At 32.9% G+C, this 15,794-nt stretch overlaps 1 protein-coding gene across 1 annotated transcript in view; it reads left to right on the top strand.

Moving 5' to 3' along the window:
* The window catches only part of LOC127726923 (HMG box-containing protein 1-like), a 29,726-nt gene that overhangs the window by 13,778 nt on the left and 154 nt on the right, over positions 1–15,794 (top strand). Inside the window, exons 5-12 of the mRNA XM_052234311.1 lie at positions 2,301–2,417; positions 3,900–4,006; positions 8,487–8,592; positions 9,082–9,248; positions 11,038–11,158; positions 12,823–12,883; positions 13,475–13,635; positions 14,893–15,052. Coding sequence (XP_052090271.1) covers positions 2,301–2,417; positions 3,900–4,006; positions 8,487–8,592; positions 9,082–9,248; positions 11,038–11,158; positions 12,823–12,883; positions 13,475–13,635; positions 14,893–15,028 — 976 coding nt within the window. The 3' untranslated portion in view covers positions 15,029–15,052. The remainder of the gene's footprint in view (positions 1–2,300; positions 2,418–3,899; positions 4,007–8,486; positions 8,593–9,081; positions 9,249–11,037; positions 11,159–12,822; positions 12,884–13,474; positions 13,636–14,892; positions 15,053–15,794) is intronic.

The following is a 15,794-nucleotide window of genomic DNA, read 5'->3' as shown; positions in this document are numbered from 1 at the left end:
ACAGATCAAGTTCAAATTTGGGTGGCGTCACTTTTACTGTTCTCGAGTTATGTCCCTTTATAACATTATATGTAAGTGGGGGCATTATCTGTGTCCCATGGACACATTCTCCATTTTTAAGTCTCCCAAACGAAGTTTGGGAAGACTTATTGTTTTTGCTCAGTTCTTATTATTATTATTATTCTTCTTCCGCCGCTTTTAATTTTTGAACTTGTCCGCACCCGTTCTCCAAAACCGCTTGTCAGATTAACTTAGGGTTTCACAATATGTTAGACTAACATGTCTAGTGGTGCAATCAGGGTTTTGTTTGTGCAATGGGGTTTATAAAGGGGTACTTTGAGGGGCAAAAAGAAAAGAGGGTTTTACTATAGAACCCTATGGGATTCTATTTTTTTAAATTTTCAAATGATTATAAATTGAAAACCGTTTGTGATAGACACAATCTTTTCAATTGAAAATGTTCTAAAGGATAAAGCCCATTAAATGAAATACAGGGTTAGTCCCCAGGGGACACCCCCACCCCCTGCCATTTAAGAAAGTTCTAATACCTTGTAAGTGGTCAAGATCCCCACCCCTAAACCATATATATTTTGGTTTGTCATGCTAAGATGGTTTGAATGATATACAGGGTTAGTCCCCAGGGGTCATCCCGACCACCAGCCATTTTAGAAAGTTTCTAATATCTTGTAAATGGTCGAGATCCCCACCCCTAAACCATATATATTCTGGTTTGTCATGATAAAGCACATCAAATGAAATATAGGGTTAGTCCCCAGGGGTCACCCCCACCCCATGCCATTTAAGAAAGTTCTAATATCTTCTAAGTGGTCAAGATCCCCACCCCTAAACCATATATATTCTGGTTTGTCATGCTAAGATGGTTTGAATGATATACAGGGTTAGTCCCCAGGGGTCATCCCGATCCCCTGCCATTTGAGAAAGTTCTAATATCTTGTAAATGGTCAAGATCCCCACCCCTAAACCATATATATTCTGGTTTGTCATGATAAAGCACATCAAATGAAATACAGGGTTAGTCCCCAGGGGTCACCCCCACCCCCTGCCATTTAAGAAAGTTCTAATATCTTGTAAGTGGTCGAGATCTCCACCCCTAAACCATATATATTCTGGTTTGTCATGATAAAGCACATCAAATGAAATACAGGGTTAGTCCCCAGGGGTCATCCCGACCCCCTGCCATTTGAGAAAGTTCTAATATCTTGTAAATGGTCGAGATCCCCACCCCTAAACCATATATATTCTGGTTTGTCATGATAAAGCACATCAAATAAAATACAGGGTTAGTCCCCAGGGGTCACCCCCACCCCCTGCCATTTAAGAATGTTCTAATATCTTGTAAGTGGTCAAGATCCCCACCCCTAAACCATATATATTCTGGTTTGTCATGCGAAGATGGTTTGAATGATATACAGGGTTAGTCCCCAGGGGTCACCCCCCACCCCCTGCCATTTTAGAAAGTTCTAATATCTTTGTAAGTGGTCAAGATCCCCACCCCTAAACCATATATATTCTGGTTTTTCATGCGAAGATGGTTTGAATGATACATAGGGTTAGTCCCCAGGGGTCATCCCGACCCCCTGCCATTTTAGAAAGTTCTAATATCTTGTAAATTGTCGAGATCCCAACCCCTAAACCATATATATTCCTGTTCATCATGTCTCGAACATTTGAATGACTTATACGGTCAGTCCCCGGGGGTTCCCCCAACCCCCAATGTTCTAATATCTTGTAAATGGTCGAGATCCCCACCCCTAAACCATATATATTCCTGTTCATCATGTCTCGAACATTTGAATGACATTTAGGGTCAGTCCCCCGGGGTTCCCCCCACCCCCAATGTTCTAGTATCTTGTCAATGGTCGAGATCCCCACCCCCTAAACCATATATATTCTGGTTTGTCATGCCAAGATGATTTGAATGATATACAGGGTTAGTCCCCAGGCATCACTAATGGGAATTACGAATTGTGGGAGCTTCGTTTGGGAGACTTCGTAACAGCATCCTGTTACAATCATTTCTTGTTTTTAACTAATTTAAAATGGAAATCAGTAACAGCGTAATACTTGTCCATTGAGTTTTATTGTTCTGGGATTGTTAAAGTTTTCCAGTTGAGATCAGTCAACAGTGAGCAGTACCAGTTTCAGACATTGAATACTTGTATTTAGGATGAGAATGCAGTGTTGATATGTCTATCAAAATTCTGTATGATTATTCAACTTCTAATTAAGTTTCATGTTATGAACTTTACTCACTTGTACAAATGTGTGCTTGCTTACAGTGGACAGCTTGAGTCATATTTAAGAGTTAAACAGGAATGTGAAACAGGAAATGTGGTAGAAATGGAAACCTTGCCATGCTTACAGGAAACCAGACTATCTAGTACTGATAAAAATGGGTAGGTGAAAACAATTTAAAAACATTGGTGTTAAAGAGTATTTATAATGTAACTGGCTACAGGAATGGTGAACTGATCAATATCTTTTTCACATCAATACCAATATTCAACAAAATATGGCTATGCAAACTTTTTTCCAAGTGTTCAACAATTGGAAAGAATTAGTAGGTCTTTTAAGTCATGTAAGATACTTTTGTATGTTGGGTGTCAATTTTTGTGGATTTTATGGTAAAGGGATAGAAGTACAAATTGTAGTTATAATAACAGATGAAACACAAACCTCAGAATGTTATCAATGTTAAAGTTAATACTTCTCTCTCACGGGAGTTATAATAACAGATGAAACACAAACCTCAGAATGTTATCAATGTTAAAGATAATACTTCTCTCTCACGGGAGTTATAATAACACATGAAACTCAAACCTCAGAATGTTATCAATGTTAAAGTTAATACTTCTCTCTCACGGGAGTTATAATAACAGATGAAACTCAAACCTCAGAATGTTATCAATGTTAAAGTTAATACTTCTCTCTCACGGGAGTTATAATAACAGATGAAACACAAACCTCAGAATGTTATCAATGTTAAAGTTAATACTTCTCTCTCACCGAGTTATAATAACAGATGAAACACAAACCTCAGAATGTTATCAATGTTAAAGTTAATACTTCTCTCTCACGGGAGTTATAATAACAGATGAAACACAAACCTCAGAATGTTATCAATGTTAAAGTTAATACTTCTCTCTCACGGAAGTTATAATAACAGATGAAACACAAACCTCAGAATGTTATCAATGTTAAAGTTAATACTTCTCTCTCACGGAAGTTATAATAACAGATGAAACACAAACCTCAGAATGTTATCAATGTTAAAGTTAATACTTCTCTCTCACGGGAGTTATAATAACAGATGAAACACAAACCTCAGAATGTTATCAATGTTAAAGTTAATACTTCTCTCTCACGGAAGTTATAATAACAGATGAAACACAAACCTCAGAATGTTATCAATGTTAAAGTTAATACTTCTCTCTCACGGAAGTTATAATAACAGATGAAACACAAACCTCAGAATGTTATCAATGTTAAAGTTAATACTTCTCTCTCACGGGAGTTATAATAACAGATGAAACACTAACCTCAGAATGTTATCAATGTTAAAGTTAATACTTCTCTCTCACGGGAGTTATAATAACAGATGAAACACTAACCTCAGAATGTTATCAATGTTAAAGTTAATACTTCTCTCTCACGGGCAGATTACATTATATAATACCTTTTTCATAAGTAACTATTGGAGTTATTTCATTGAAGCAACTGAAATTTTAGGCAAAAAAGGATTCAACTATTAAATCACAAGCTTGCATTAACATTATAATGCCTAATAGATTTTTTACTTTGGATTAAAGATGGAAACATGACTGGTTACATGAATAAGTTGTATATATATCTGATATGATTTAATGTATTTTATTTAGAAATTATTGTGATAACGAAGTGACATCTTCATCTGAGTCCATAGGAAACAAAAATGGTGTGTGGTCCCACCAATGGCCTAAACCAGTTTGGCAGTGTTTCATAGCAGGTTTGTTATCTATTCAGTATATATACAATGAATTAAAGTATCTTTCTTTTCATTTTCCAAGAGGATTTTATTAATTATCCATGCAAATTCCTCAATGTAATTATTATGTGTGCAGTAGTGTTATAACAAGTTTCAACTCTCTGAAGTTAACTGTTGAGTTCAAAAATTTGAAGATACCAAGTAACAAGAAAAACCTTCAAAATATGAAAAAAAAATTATCAGATTTCAAACAAAAAAATCCTCTTCATAGCCCTACTCTTAACTGTTTACCTCTGTCGATCTGTTAGTCCCATTAAAATGTTCATTGCATTTTGCTCAATAACTACAATTCGAAGCTTGATGAAATTTTGTATAAAGCTTAACATTAGCATATTTTACTGTGTGATGCATTTTTTCGCATACATCTTTCATCAATTTCGTTTTAAAAGAATACTTATATATTCTTGTATATACTTGCAAAGTATGAAGTTTTCATCATATTTCCACGGGACTACAAATTAGAGCTTCCTGACATTTCATATCAAGCTTCATGTGAAAATGCTATACTGTAAGATGACCTCGACCTCAATTCATGGATCAGTGATCAAGGTTAAAGTTACGCGATTAGGTCCGTTTCTCAGATACTACAAGCAGCAGGTCAACTATACTTGGTGTATGGAATGATTGTAAGGGGTACATGTCAGACTGGCAGGTTTTGTCTGACCTTGACCTCATTTTCATGGTTCATTGGTCATTGTTAATTTTTTGTGTTTTGGTCTGTTTTTCAAGTACTGTAAGCAATAGGTCAACTATATTTGGTGTATGGAATGATTGTTAGTTGTATATGTCAGTCTAGCTGGTGTCATCTGACCTTGACCTCATTTTCATGGTTCATTGGTCAATGTTAAGTTTTTGTGTTTTGGTCTGTTTTTCAATTACCATAGCAATATGTCAACTATAATTTGTGTATGGAATGATTGCAAGGTGTACATGTCTGTCTAGCTGGTGTCATCTGACTTTGACCTTATTTTCATGGTTCATTGGTCAAAGTTAAGTTTTTGTGTTTTGGTCTATTTTTCAAGTACTATAAGCAAAAGGTCAACTGTCGGCTGTTTTCTGCTCTTTGGTTGGGTTGTTGTCTCTTGACACATTCCCCATTTCCATTCTCAATTTTATATTTGGTGTATGGAATGATTGTGAGTTGTACATGTCTGTCTAGCTGGTGTCTTCTGACCTTGACATCATTTTCATGGTTCATTGGTCAATATAAAGTTTTTGTGTTTTTGACTGTTTTTCAATAACCATAAGCAATGGGTCAACTATATTTGGTGTATGGAATAATTGTAAGGTGTACATGTCTGTTTGGCATTTTTTATCTGACCTTGACGTCATTGTCATGGATCTTTAAAAATGTTAAGTTTATGTTATACTTGTAGTAAAACCTTTATCCCAGACTTTCAACATAAAATCAATGGTCAGTAAAACAGGCGAGACATTTCAGCGTGTCCACTCTTGTCTTTGAAAATGTTTGACAAGAAATAATGATTTTACTTTGTTTTGTCATTGCAGCTTAGAATGGCAAAAATTAATTGTGAATTCGAACTTTATCCCCCAGAAACACCAAATTTGTAACTTTTAAAATTCACTGAAGTACATGTAGATGATCTAATGAAGCATTTTTAGTTGTCTTATGGTGCTTTTGTGTTGTATGGTTGCTGTCATTGACATATACCATACATCTTTATTTATTCTCATAGATGTACTTAAGCATTGTACATCTTTAGACATGAAAGTTTCATTGATAAATCAGAGATGGGAAGTTTTGATACACGCTTTGTACATCTTTTGACATGAAAGTTTCATTGATAAATCAGAGATGGGAAGTTTTGATACAAGCTTTGTACATCTTTAGACATGAAAGTTTCATTGATAAATCAGAGATGGGAAGTTTTGATACAAGCTTTGTACATCTTTAGACATGAAAGTTTCATTGATAAATCGGAGATGGGGAGTTTAGATACTTTGAACCACTAAATCTATTGAACTTGTACACAATGGAAAAGCCATGCAAAATTGATATTTGATTTATTTTGGCTGATCAGGATTTGACATGTAAGTATGATGTGTTCCTCGGTGGCTGTGTGCACTATTGGGATTTATCATCATGTTCACACAAATGTTAAATTGTTCAGACTTCTGTGTTCAATTAAATAAAAACTTATGAAATATATAATCAAAATATCAAATTTATCAATACAATAAAGTGCAGTCAGAAGGAAAAAATTACTAATGAGATACCACAGATAATCACTGTGTGGTTTCTAACTTGAGACAGGTGTTCTAACATTGTGGAGTAAACTGAGGCAGTTTAACTCAAGTTTTAAGGAGGATTTTTGTGTTAATGAGGTGTCAATAGCTGCCATAATTATGGTATTTCTAATACACAACTCACACTAAGGGAAAAGGATCTGTCTACAGTATTACAAGCATCATCTTCACATATCTTCACCAGGTGAAGTTTTATACTCACAAAATACTTTTTGGGGGTAAGAATTTGTTTATTTCAAACTTTAGAGTGATAATTTAAATATACGAAAATTTAAATAGATGAAGGTAAATGATTCAAGTTTTATTACCCAAAACAAATATTATGAATATTCAACACTCATTGTTTGATATTTTTATTTGTTAGCTTTTCATATTTGAGTAAATGTTTTTATGTAGTAGTTGTGAGTTAGAATCTTTTGTTTGTATGTTTTCTATAATGAGTTGGCTGAAGCACAGTTCTTTGCTTTACTTTTTAGTAGCCATGCTTGATAGAGGATCAAGGTTTTGGCAAAACAATATTTTGTTGTTTTGTTGTTTTGAGAGATGATTATATACCTAACTGACATGACAGAAACAATGTACAAATAATTTGAATTATTACTCAACAATTCTTAAATATGAAAAAAATTGTATATATTATACAATAATAAAATCTTAAAATAATGAGATCCCGTATAATTATTGTCCCCCTGTGTAAAGCACTGCGGGGGACATGGAAATACCAGTCGTCCGTGTGTCCGTCCGGTCTCGTTATCGCTCTCACGGGTACAATTCTTGCCAGATTTTTATAAAACTTATACTATAGTTTAATATCAGCAATATCTCGGACAAGTTTTATAATGGTGGCCGATTGACTTTTTTTTAAAAGAGTTATGCCCTTGGAAATATTAAATTTATGGAAAATGGCCTTGTTAGCGCTCTCACGGGTACAATTCTTGCCAGATTTTTATAAAACCTATACTATAGGTTAATAGCAGCATTATCTCGGACAACTTTTATAATGGTGGACGATCGACTTTTTATACGACCGCAAAATTTTTGCGGTCGTATATTGGTATCATGTCGTTGTCGTCGTCAGCGTCGTCCGAAGACACTTGGTTTCCGGACAATAACTTTAGTGTTAGTAAATAGAAATCTATGAAATTTAAACACAAGGTTCATAACAACAAAAGGAAGGTTGAGATTGATTTTGGGGGTTATTGTGCTAACAGTTAAGGAATTAGGGGCCGAAAAGAGGCCCAAATAAGCATTTTTTTTGTTTCCAGACAATAACTTGTGTTTAAGTGTATGGATCTTTCAGAAATTATACCACAAGTTTCTATACCACAAAGGGATGGTTAGTATTGGCTTTGGGGGTTACGGCTCAAATCGTGTAGGAATTAGGGGCAAAAAAAGGGGGAAACAAGGGTTTCCTGGTTAATGTACAGTTAACACAATTTTTTAAAAGAGTAATGACCCTTGGAAATAATTAAATTTATGGAAAATGGCCTCTCAACATGCTCAAGGGTACAATTTTTTAATAAAACTTAAAGTATACTATAAGTAATGCCCTTGAAGGTCTGTATGAAATATTTAGTATACAATTATATAAAAAACTTTTTTGTCTCCAGCGCATGATTTTTATTTATAAATTGTTTTAGTTTTAAAGAACAACAAAAAAAAAGTGGTTTATTTTAGTTATTGCCCCTGGATAGATAGAATATGTGCAACGCGGGGGACAATGGAAATCTGTTCTTTTATTAAATTTGCCTACCTTGCTTAAAGAATAATTAGTTAAGTATCATAAAGTCCATAAATATGTAACAATCATTCAATTTTCAAGAAAAGCGATTAACATGAATAAAGCCTACAAATAACTTAATTTTGTTAATCAACAAACTGTTAGATACTCATCATGAATGGGTAATGGTTCTTCTAATACTGCCTTTTGATGGAATAAAATTGAATAGAAAATTACAAAGAAATGCAGTGCATATCATGGATTTATCTCCCTTTACAGAATTTTCATAGTATATTCTATATAATTGATATGACATTTACACAGGATAAAAATAAATTATAGGTAGCTTTTAATACGATTTTACATTCTGAACAAAATATCATTTATGAATCATCTTTTGCAAGATTTTTAGGTGTGGTACTTAATTGATTCTGAAAAAAATATGTTTTTCAGGAACAAAAGTTTGTATTGGTTTTATACAGTGGGAAGATGTAGAATATGTAGCATTACAGGAATCAATAGCTCAGAGGGCTGCTGGTCTTAATGGCTTTGTGGAGAAGTAAGCAAAATATAATGAATGAAAGTTATGATAATTTATATACCATCATGTGGCATTTGTCCATTGTCTATGCATGCACATTTGACGAGAGAGGAGAAAGATAAGAAAGGGATATTCAAACTCATAAGTCAAAGTCAAACTGACAACACCATGCCAATAAAGAAATAACGATGAAAAGACAGACAACAGTCTGCAAAACACAACATAAAAAACTGAGCAACACAAACCCTCTCCAGGGGTGATCTAAGGTGCTCCAAAAGGGCAAGCAGTTCTTGCTCCACATGTGGCACCCGTGGTGTTCCTCATGTAAGTACAAATTTGGTGATAATGTGGTAAATCACATTTAGATGATAAATGAAGAACACTTCTTTCATATTTATTTTTTTGATGACAGAAAAAAAAAAACAATATTAAAAGGAGTATATTTTTGTAAATATGTTATTAAAAAAATATAAATCTGATAATTTTCTTTGCATTATATTATTTCAGGTATGTTGCACCTAACGGTTTACGGCTGATAGAAATAAGAAAATTTGCACAGCTGGACAATATATCAAACTCTTTAGTACACTTGTACTTTACATCAGACATTCCATCACAACATAATATGTGTGCTGAATGTACAATAGATCATCCCTTCTTTGTGAAAGGAAAAGGTAGGTATTCCTCATAGACTTGCAATATTTAAAGGAGTAGGTGCTCTTTTAGCCCCAATATTAAGTTTATTATGTCAAGATTTTAATATGATGTCTTTTTGCTTTGTAAACAAAGCCATGTTCTAGTTCCAACAAAACTTAGTGTAGATGTGCCTGAGGTCACAATTGAATTTGCAGTGTTCGTTTATTTTGAAGGACGCTGGATATTAAAATGAACATTTTTGTGGAAGTTGCTCACAATGAAATTCAATAAAATCTTTGGAAAAACAAAGTAATATAAAGAACTTCTCTCTGAGTATACACTAAAGTGGATCTTGGTTTAGTGGGTTGATTTTTGTCGAGCCTGCGACTTTCATCGCAAAAGCGAGACATAGCGATCCTACATTCCGATGTCGGCCGCGGCGTCCACAAATATTCACTCTGTGGTTAAATTATTTCAAATTTTAATTACTTTCTTAAACTATCCTGGATTTGTACCTTACTTGGAAAGAAGCTTGTTTATGATCATAAGATAGTATTCAAAAGTAAATTTTGTTAAAAAAAAATCCTGTTTATCCGTATTTTACTTATAAATGGACTTAGTTTTTCTGCCAGTTAACATTACATTTACTCTGTGGTTAAAGTTTTCAAAATTTTAATAACTTTCTTAAACTATCCTGGATTTGTACCAAACTTTGACAGAAGCTTGTTTATGATCAAAAGCTAGTATCTAGAAGGAAATTTTGTAAAAAAAAATTTCCTGTTTTTCCGTATATTACTTATAAATGGACTTAGTTTTTCTTCCAGTAAACATTACATACAGTCTGCAGTTAAAGTTTTTAAAACATTTATTAGATTCATAAACCATCCTGGATTCTTACCAAACTTGAACAGAAGCTTCTTACATTCAAAAGATAGTATCTAGAGGAAAACTTAATAATTATTTCCCCATTTTTGTTGAGCCTGCGACTAACAGCAAAAGTAGGCAAGACACTGGGATCCGCAGAACCCTTACGAATTTTTCAGACTCCCTGGACATTAACCAAATAAAAAGTTCATACTTTGAAATATAATGGAAGTTTTTTACATTGAATACCTTTTCATATGCAGTGCATTCTATTAAAAAATGAGACTTGTCTTCAACCTGCATATTTTTACACTGCCCACAAAATCTTTTATCTTTATCGATTCTTGTACATCGATCTTTCTCAATAGCTTACTGATGAGCACAAATTTTAAATTGAGTTAGGCTTTTTCGATACTGAAATTAATTAACTTGACATAAATATGCTTCCTGTTTGAAGATGTTTTTAAATTTAAAATAAGTTTGCAATTTTCCTTTAACACTTGCATTATCATCTATAGTATTTTTCCAGTAAATCCTATATCTACTAATCAAAATATTTTTAACCTTTTTACATCAACTCAATACATCTTAAAATATATACAATACTAGAATACCAAGATGACTTATTACATTTGTGAGTGTCATTACTTGTGACCAGGGCTTGTTTTAACAAATGACCCTCTTCTAAACCATGAATTCTTTGTAAAAATTTTAAAATTGAACAAATAATGTCAATAAGCAATGGAGTACGACCTAGCTTCCATAACAGCTAAATTACATGATTTTTTATTTACCTGAGAACGTATTTGTAGAACTTTAAATTTGAAGTTATATGACCAAAAAAGGACATTAAAGGAATAGTCAAATTCATTTGAGGTCATCTTTTTCTGAAAATATTTATGATTGAAAACAAATGATATTAGATATCAGAATCTACAGCATTCTCAATTATCATTTCTGAAGGTTGGTGTTCTAATGCCCCAGTATTGACAGAACAGCATTATGGGATACCATGTAACACACTGGAAACAAATGATGTTTGTCTGCAACCATCTCACAGTGAACCAATGGAAACAAGAACTAAGTAAGACATTGTCATATTATTCTAACCTTTAGCTACGGCATACCTGTCAACCTCTGAAACTGAAAATGCAGGTCATGACCTGCATTGAAGAAGAAAATGTCAGGTCAAAACGCGTACAAACTTTTTCGGTCCAATTTTAGTATTGAGGTTTTTTTTATATACATGTACCACTGAGTTTCCTAAAAATAATCACTTTTGTATTTGTTAAGTATATAAATATTTATCATTAATTAAATATCTTTCTAAAGCAATGCCTTTTTATTGTTTTATTCACACTAGTTTACTTCTTTTTATTAATGAATGTCATAAACCCCAGCTATACATGTAGTTAGAAATCAATTAGAGCTAATGTGCTCCTATACACAGGAGGAAGATAAATAGAAAGAAGTTAATGTGTTTCCTTTCAGTGTAATATCTAGAGCATATGGATTTGATTTAAAGCTTTTACATTTAAGTGATTACAAAATTATTCTCTCCAACAGAAATGTATTAAAAGGTTCAAATTGTTTTAAAATGATTTTTACAGGATATTTGATATTTGCAAACAGCAAATCTTTTAATCAAGACATAGAATTGTATGTCAAGCTTGACTGGCTTCAACTTTCTGGGGTACAATTAACAAAAAATCCTCGAATTGTTACTTTTCAATCAAATGTAATGGTTTTGATAGCTGTCATTGGCACGGTAAATAAGTAAATTCTAATTTAGCCTGGGATCCTGGCTCACTGCTCGGCAGTAGTATTAGATTGGGTCAGGATGCCAGGCTAATTCTAATTTCAATTGTTTACCTTTTCAAAGGAAAATAACGAGAAAACCAAAAGTATATTTGACTTCTCAATACTGGAAACAATACCTGTAAAAAATACGGGTAAAAACAGGTCATTTTCTGAAATTCCCGGGTTATTTAAATACCAGGTGGGTATTTAAAAAATCCTGTGTGAAGGGGGAAATTCTTGGGTATAACCCGCAGAATACGGGTCAGTTGACAGCTATGGCTACTGTTACCAAGGGCATTATTGTAAATATAATTTGTTTCTCAGAATAAGTATGTGATCCTGTCTAGTCCAAACCCTGACTGACCTTAAAACTATAAAAAGAAGATTTTGAAAGAACAAATATTAAATATCTTACAGTAATTTTACCCAAAAAAATTTAAATATTGAAAAGTGATTTATTATACCATTATATGTATAATTATGTCCCAGACTATATGCATGTTTGGGCATTTATGTGCAAGATATAGACAATAAGCTTAAACATGACAGTCTTACCATATTTCTGAGGTAGATAGGGTTTCTTTTTGTCCAGTAACCATCAGAAAAGATATGTACATGTAAGTATATGTATAAACTTGTTTTTGAAGAAAATAAAAACACTACAGGATCAGCACCATCTTCTTTAAGAAATTTAAATAATACGAAAAGTGCTAATTAAGAATTAAATGTTTTCATTATTATTTATTGATGTTTGCTTTACTCTGCCTTAGCACAAAAGGGCTATATTGCGGCGAGTTTTCATTATGAAAAGTATCTATAATCCTTGTGGTGTCTGTTTCTTTGAGACACAAAATAACATACATATATGGTCTGACAGTTACAGTATATATTATAGTATAGTCAGTACATGAAATAGTATGATTTATGTATACTTTTAACATTTTACAGTTATGACCAGTTTACCCCCATGGACCGGTCTGCTGTGTACACTTTGAGTACAATGGCACAGGTAGGTTAATTATCTTATTGTTGGGTTTCTGTGATATATTGCTTTAATTCTAGGATATATAACAACCAATATTGGCTTCAAAGATGTATTGCAAGTGATCCTATTCAATGATTGAAAAAATTCTTTAAGAGTACAAAGAGGTGTTACTTTTGTAGCCAGTGGGAGACTAAATATAAATTTGGATATTTTTGCAATGTTTTTAAATGAAATGAAGTCAAGAAATTTAGACACACAGAGGATTTATTAAAAAACAATGTGAAAACATTTATGTGAAAGGCATCTCATATTATTTGAAAGAACATTGTTTATGGCAGCCCAACCAAGCTCAGGGTGTATTATGTCAATTAATTGATGCAGAATAGTTCAGAAATTTTAATTTAGGACCATAATCTATCCTCGAATATCCATGACAACATATTTGATAAAAATCTGCTGTAATTACATCATCTATCTTTTAAAATATAAAAAACACATTTTTAGCAAAAACAATATGGATATATTTAACTGGCCAATCAATGTTATCAACTTAAACTTTTTCTGACCATTTAAAGAAGGTAAATAGAAAATTAAAGTGTGATTATGTATCTGTAGAAGACATCTAGTCCAAAGAAAAGTCCTCATAGTTCTCCAACCAAGAAAAGGCAATTAAAACTGGATCAGCCTAAACCAAAGAGGCCCATGAATGCTTTTATGTTATTTGCCAAGGACCACAGAGAGGAATACACCCAGAAATATCCTGGAAAGGATAACAGGTAAGGTTGATTGATTGTTTGTTGTTCCAGCAGCAAATATTTCATGCATATTCAGGAAGATATAAGGTCAGAAGTCTTCCTTATGAGGTATGGTTCTACCGGTACTCAGAAACTGCAAAACTAAACAAATTTTCACGTTTGTGTAAGATCTCAATATATTTGATAAACATGTTTTACCATTTTTTGCTCACCGGCCCCATGTGAGCTTATGCCATCACTTGGCGTCTGTCGTCGTCCGTCGTCTGTCTTCGTAAACTATTTCAAAAATCTTCTCCTCTGAAACTACTGGGCCAAATACCTTCAAACTTTAAATAAATGTTCCTTAGGGTATCTAGTTTATAAATTGTATCCGAAGTTTTGATCCATCGACAAACATGGCCACCATGGCTAAAAATAGAACATAAGGGTTAAATGCAGTTTTTGGCTTATATCTCAAAAACTAAAGCTTTTAGAGCAAATCTGACATGGGATAAAATTGTTCAATTGGTCAAGATCTATCAGCTCTGAAATTTTCAGATGAATCGAACAACCCATTGTTGGGTTGTTGCCACCGAATTGGTAGTTTTAACAAAATTTTGCAGTTTTTTGTTATTATTTTGAATATTATTATAGATATATATAAACTGTAAGCAGCAATAATGTTCAGCAAAGTAAGATCTACAAAAAAGTTAATATGACCATAATTGTCAATTGACCCCTTAAGGAGTTATTGCCCTTTAAAGACAATTTTACACAATTTGTTCATCAAGTTTGCTAACATTTAAAAATCTTCTCCTCTGAAATACAGGTGAGTGATTCAGGCTCTTGAGAGCCTCTTGTTTATGTCTGTTAGAGAAATTACCTTTTAGCATGTTTAGGGGTGCAATACACAAAATGAAGCATTGAATCAAAAAGAAGTGCAAAAAATTTAAAGTATCAAAAAATGTTATTATTTTGTTCCACAATGAATGTGTCATGTTTGCATTCTAATCATAATTTCATACATCTCTTAATACAACCACTATTAATACATCACTAGAAGAACATGTAGAGGGCTGGACATTTCACCAAAATCTCTAGAAATACTAGCAAATTACCAATTTATGAAATGTTAATTGTTTTGTAACATGTCACACAGTATGTTTCAGGATAAGATAGCAATTGAAGAAAACTTGTCACCAAGCTTATCTTTCCTGTAATATAAGACCTTGAAGTATTGTCAACTTTTGTAGGATAACAATGTCTTACTTTTTAATCAGAAGAATATAAATGTTTCAGAGCCATTAGTGTTCTATTAGGTGATGAATGGCAGAAAATGGGTTTAAACCATCGCCATGCCTATTCAGAAAAAGCTAAACTGATGGCAGACCAACAGAAAAAGATTCACCCCGATTGTTGGAAGAGAAAGAAATGATTCTGTGGAGAAGATTTTGGCCATGTGAGATTATTTTTGTTGACAGATATTACTGTGGTTTCATTCATTTTATAAGATACCAATTTTGGTGGATAGAGGAAAAAAATTATTATTCTTTTACACTTTTTTATGTGGTTTAAAACAAAATTCCCAACCCTACTTCCATATTCATTAATTGTGTTTGCTCAGTATCTTAAGTCCTACTTGAAGGCAATTAATGAACGAAGAACAAAACTCACATTTTGATACTTTATATTGCATAAACATTACATTTTAAGTATGTAAAAATATCTTCATTCTTTTACTTACCAATACTTATTATTGTATTCATTTTGGACCCTTGACCAATCTTCAGATTTTTCCTGATTTTTCTCAACTTCTAGCATTCAATCTATCTCACTGTTGATATCCTTAAATTACAGGAGTTCTGATTATTATGAAGAGACTACATACAGTCTCTCACCTGTCTGTGAATGAATTCTTAATCAAATTCATTAAAATCCATTCATTTCATCTAAATCTAGTATTTTTGTTATAAATAAAAAAGAGGATGTGTGGTCAATGAGACAGCAACCCAACGACAAAAATGTAAACAACATCTACAGATCAACTTAAGGTCTTCCACAATAGACACGTTTTATAAAACATGATAGTAAAAGTAAAATGGATTGGTGGATGGTAAAACATATTGTTGACTTTCTGATTCACAAATTTTGATTATTTAGGTTGTGATTCCCCATTGCATTTTTACATTTATTCTGATTTT

Source organism: Mytilus californianus, unplaced genomic scaffold (genome assembly GCF_021869535.1).
Source record: "Mytilus californianus isolate M0D057914Y unplaced genomic scaffold, xbMytCali1.0.p SCAF_19, whole genome shotgun sequence".
Taxonomy (NCBI): domain Eukaryota; kingdom Metazoa; phylum Mollusca; class Bivalvia; order Mytilida; family Mytilidae; genus Mytilus; species Mytilus californianus.
Note: the sequence above shows the minus strand (reverse complement) of the source record. Positions and strands in the feature narration are given on the sequence as shown.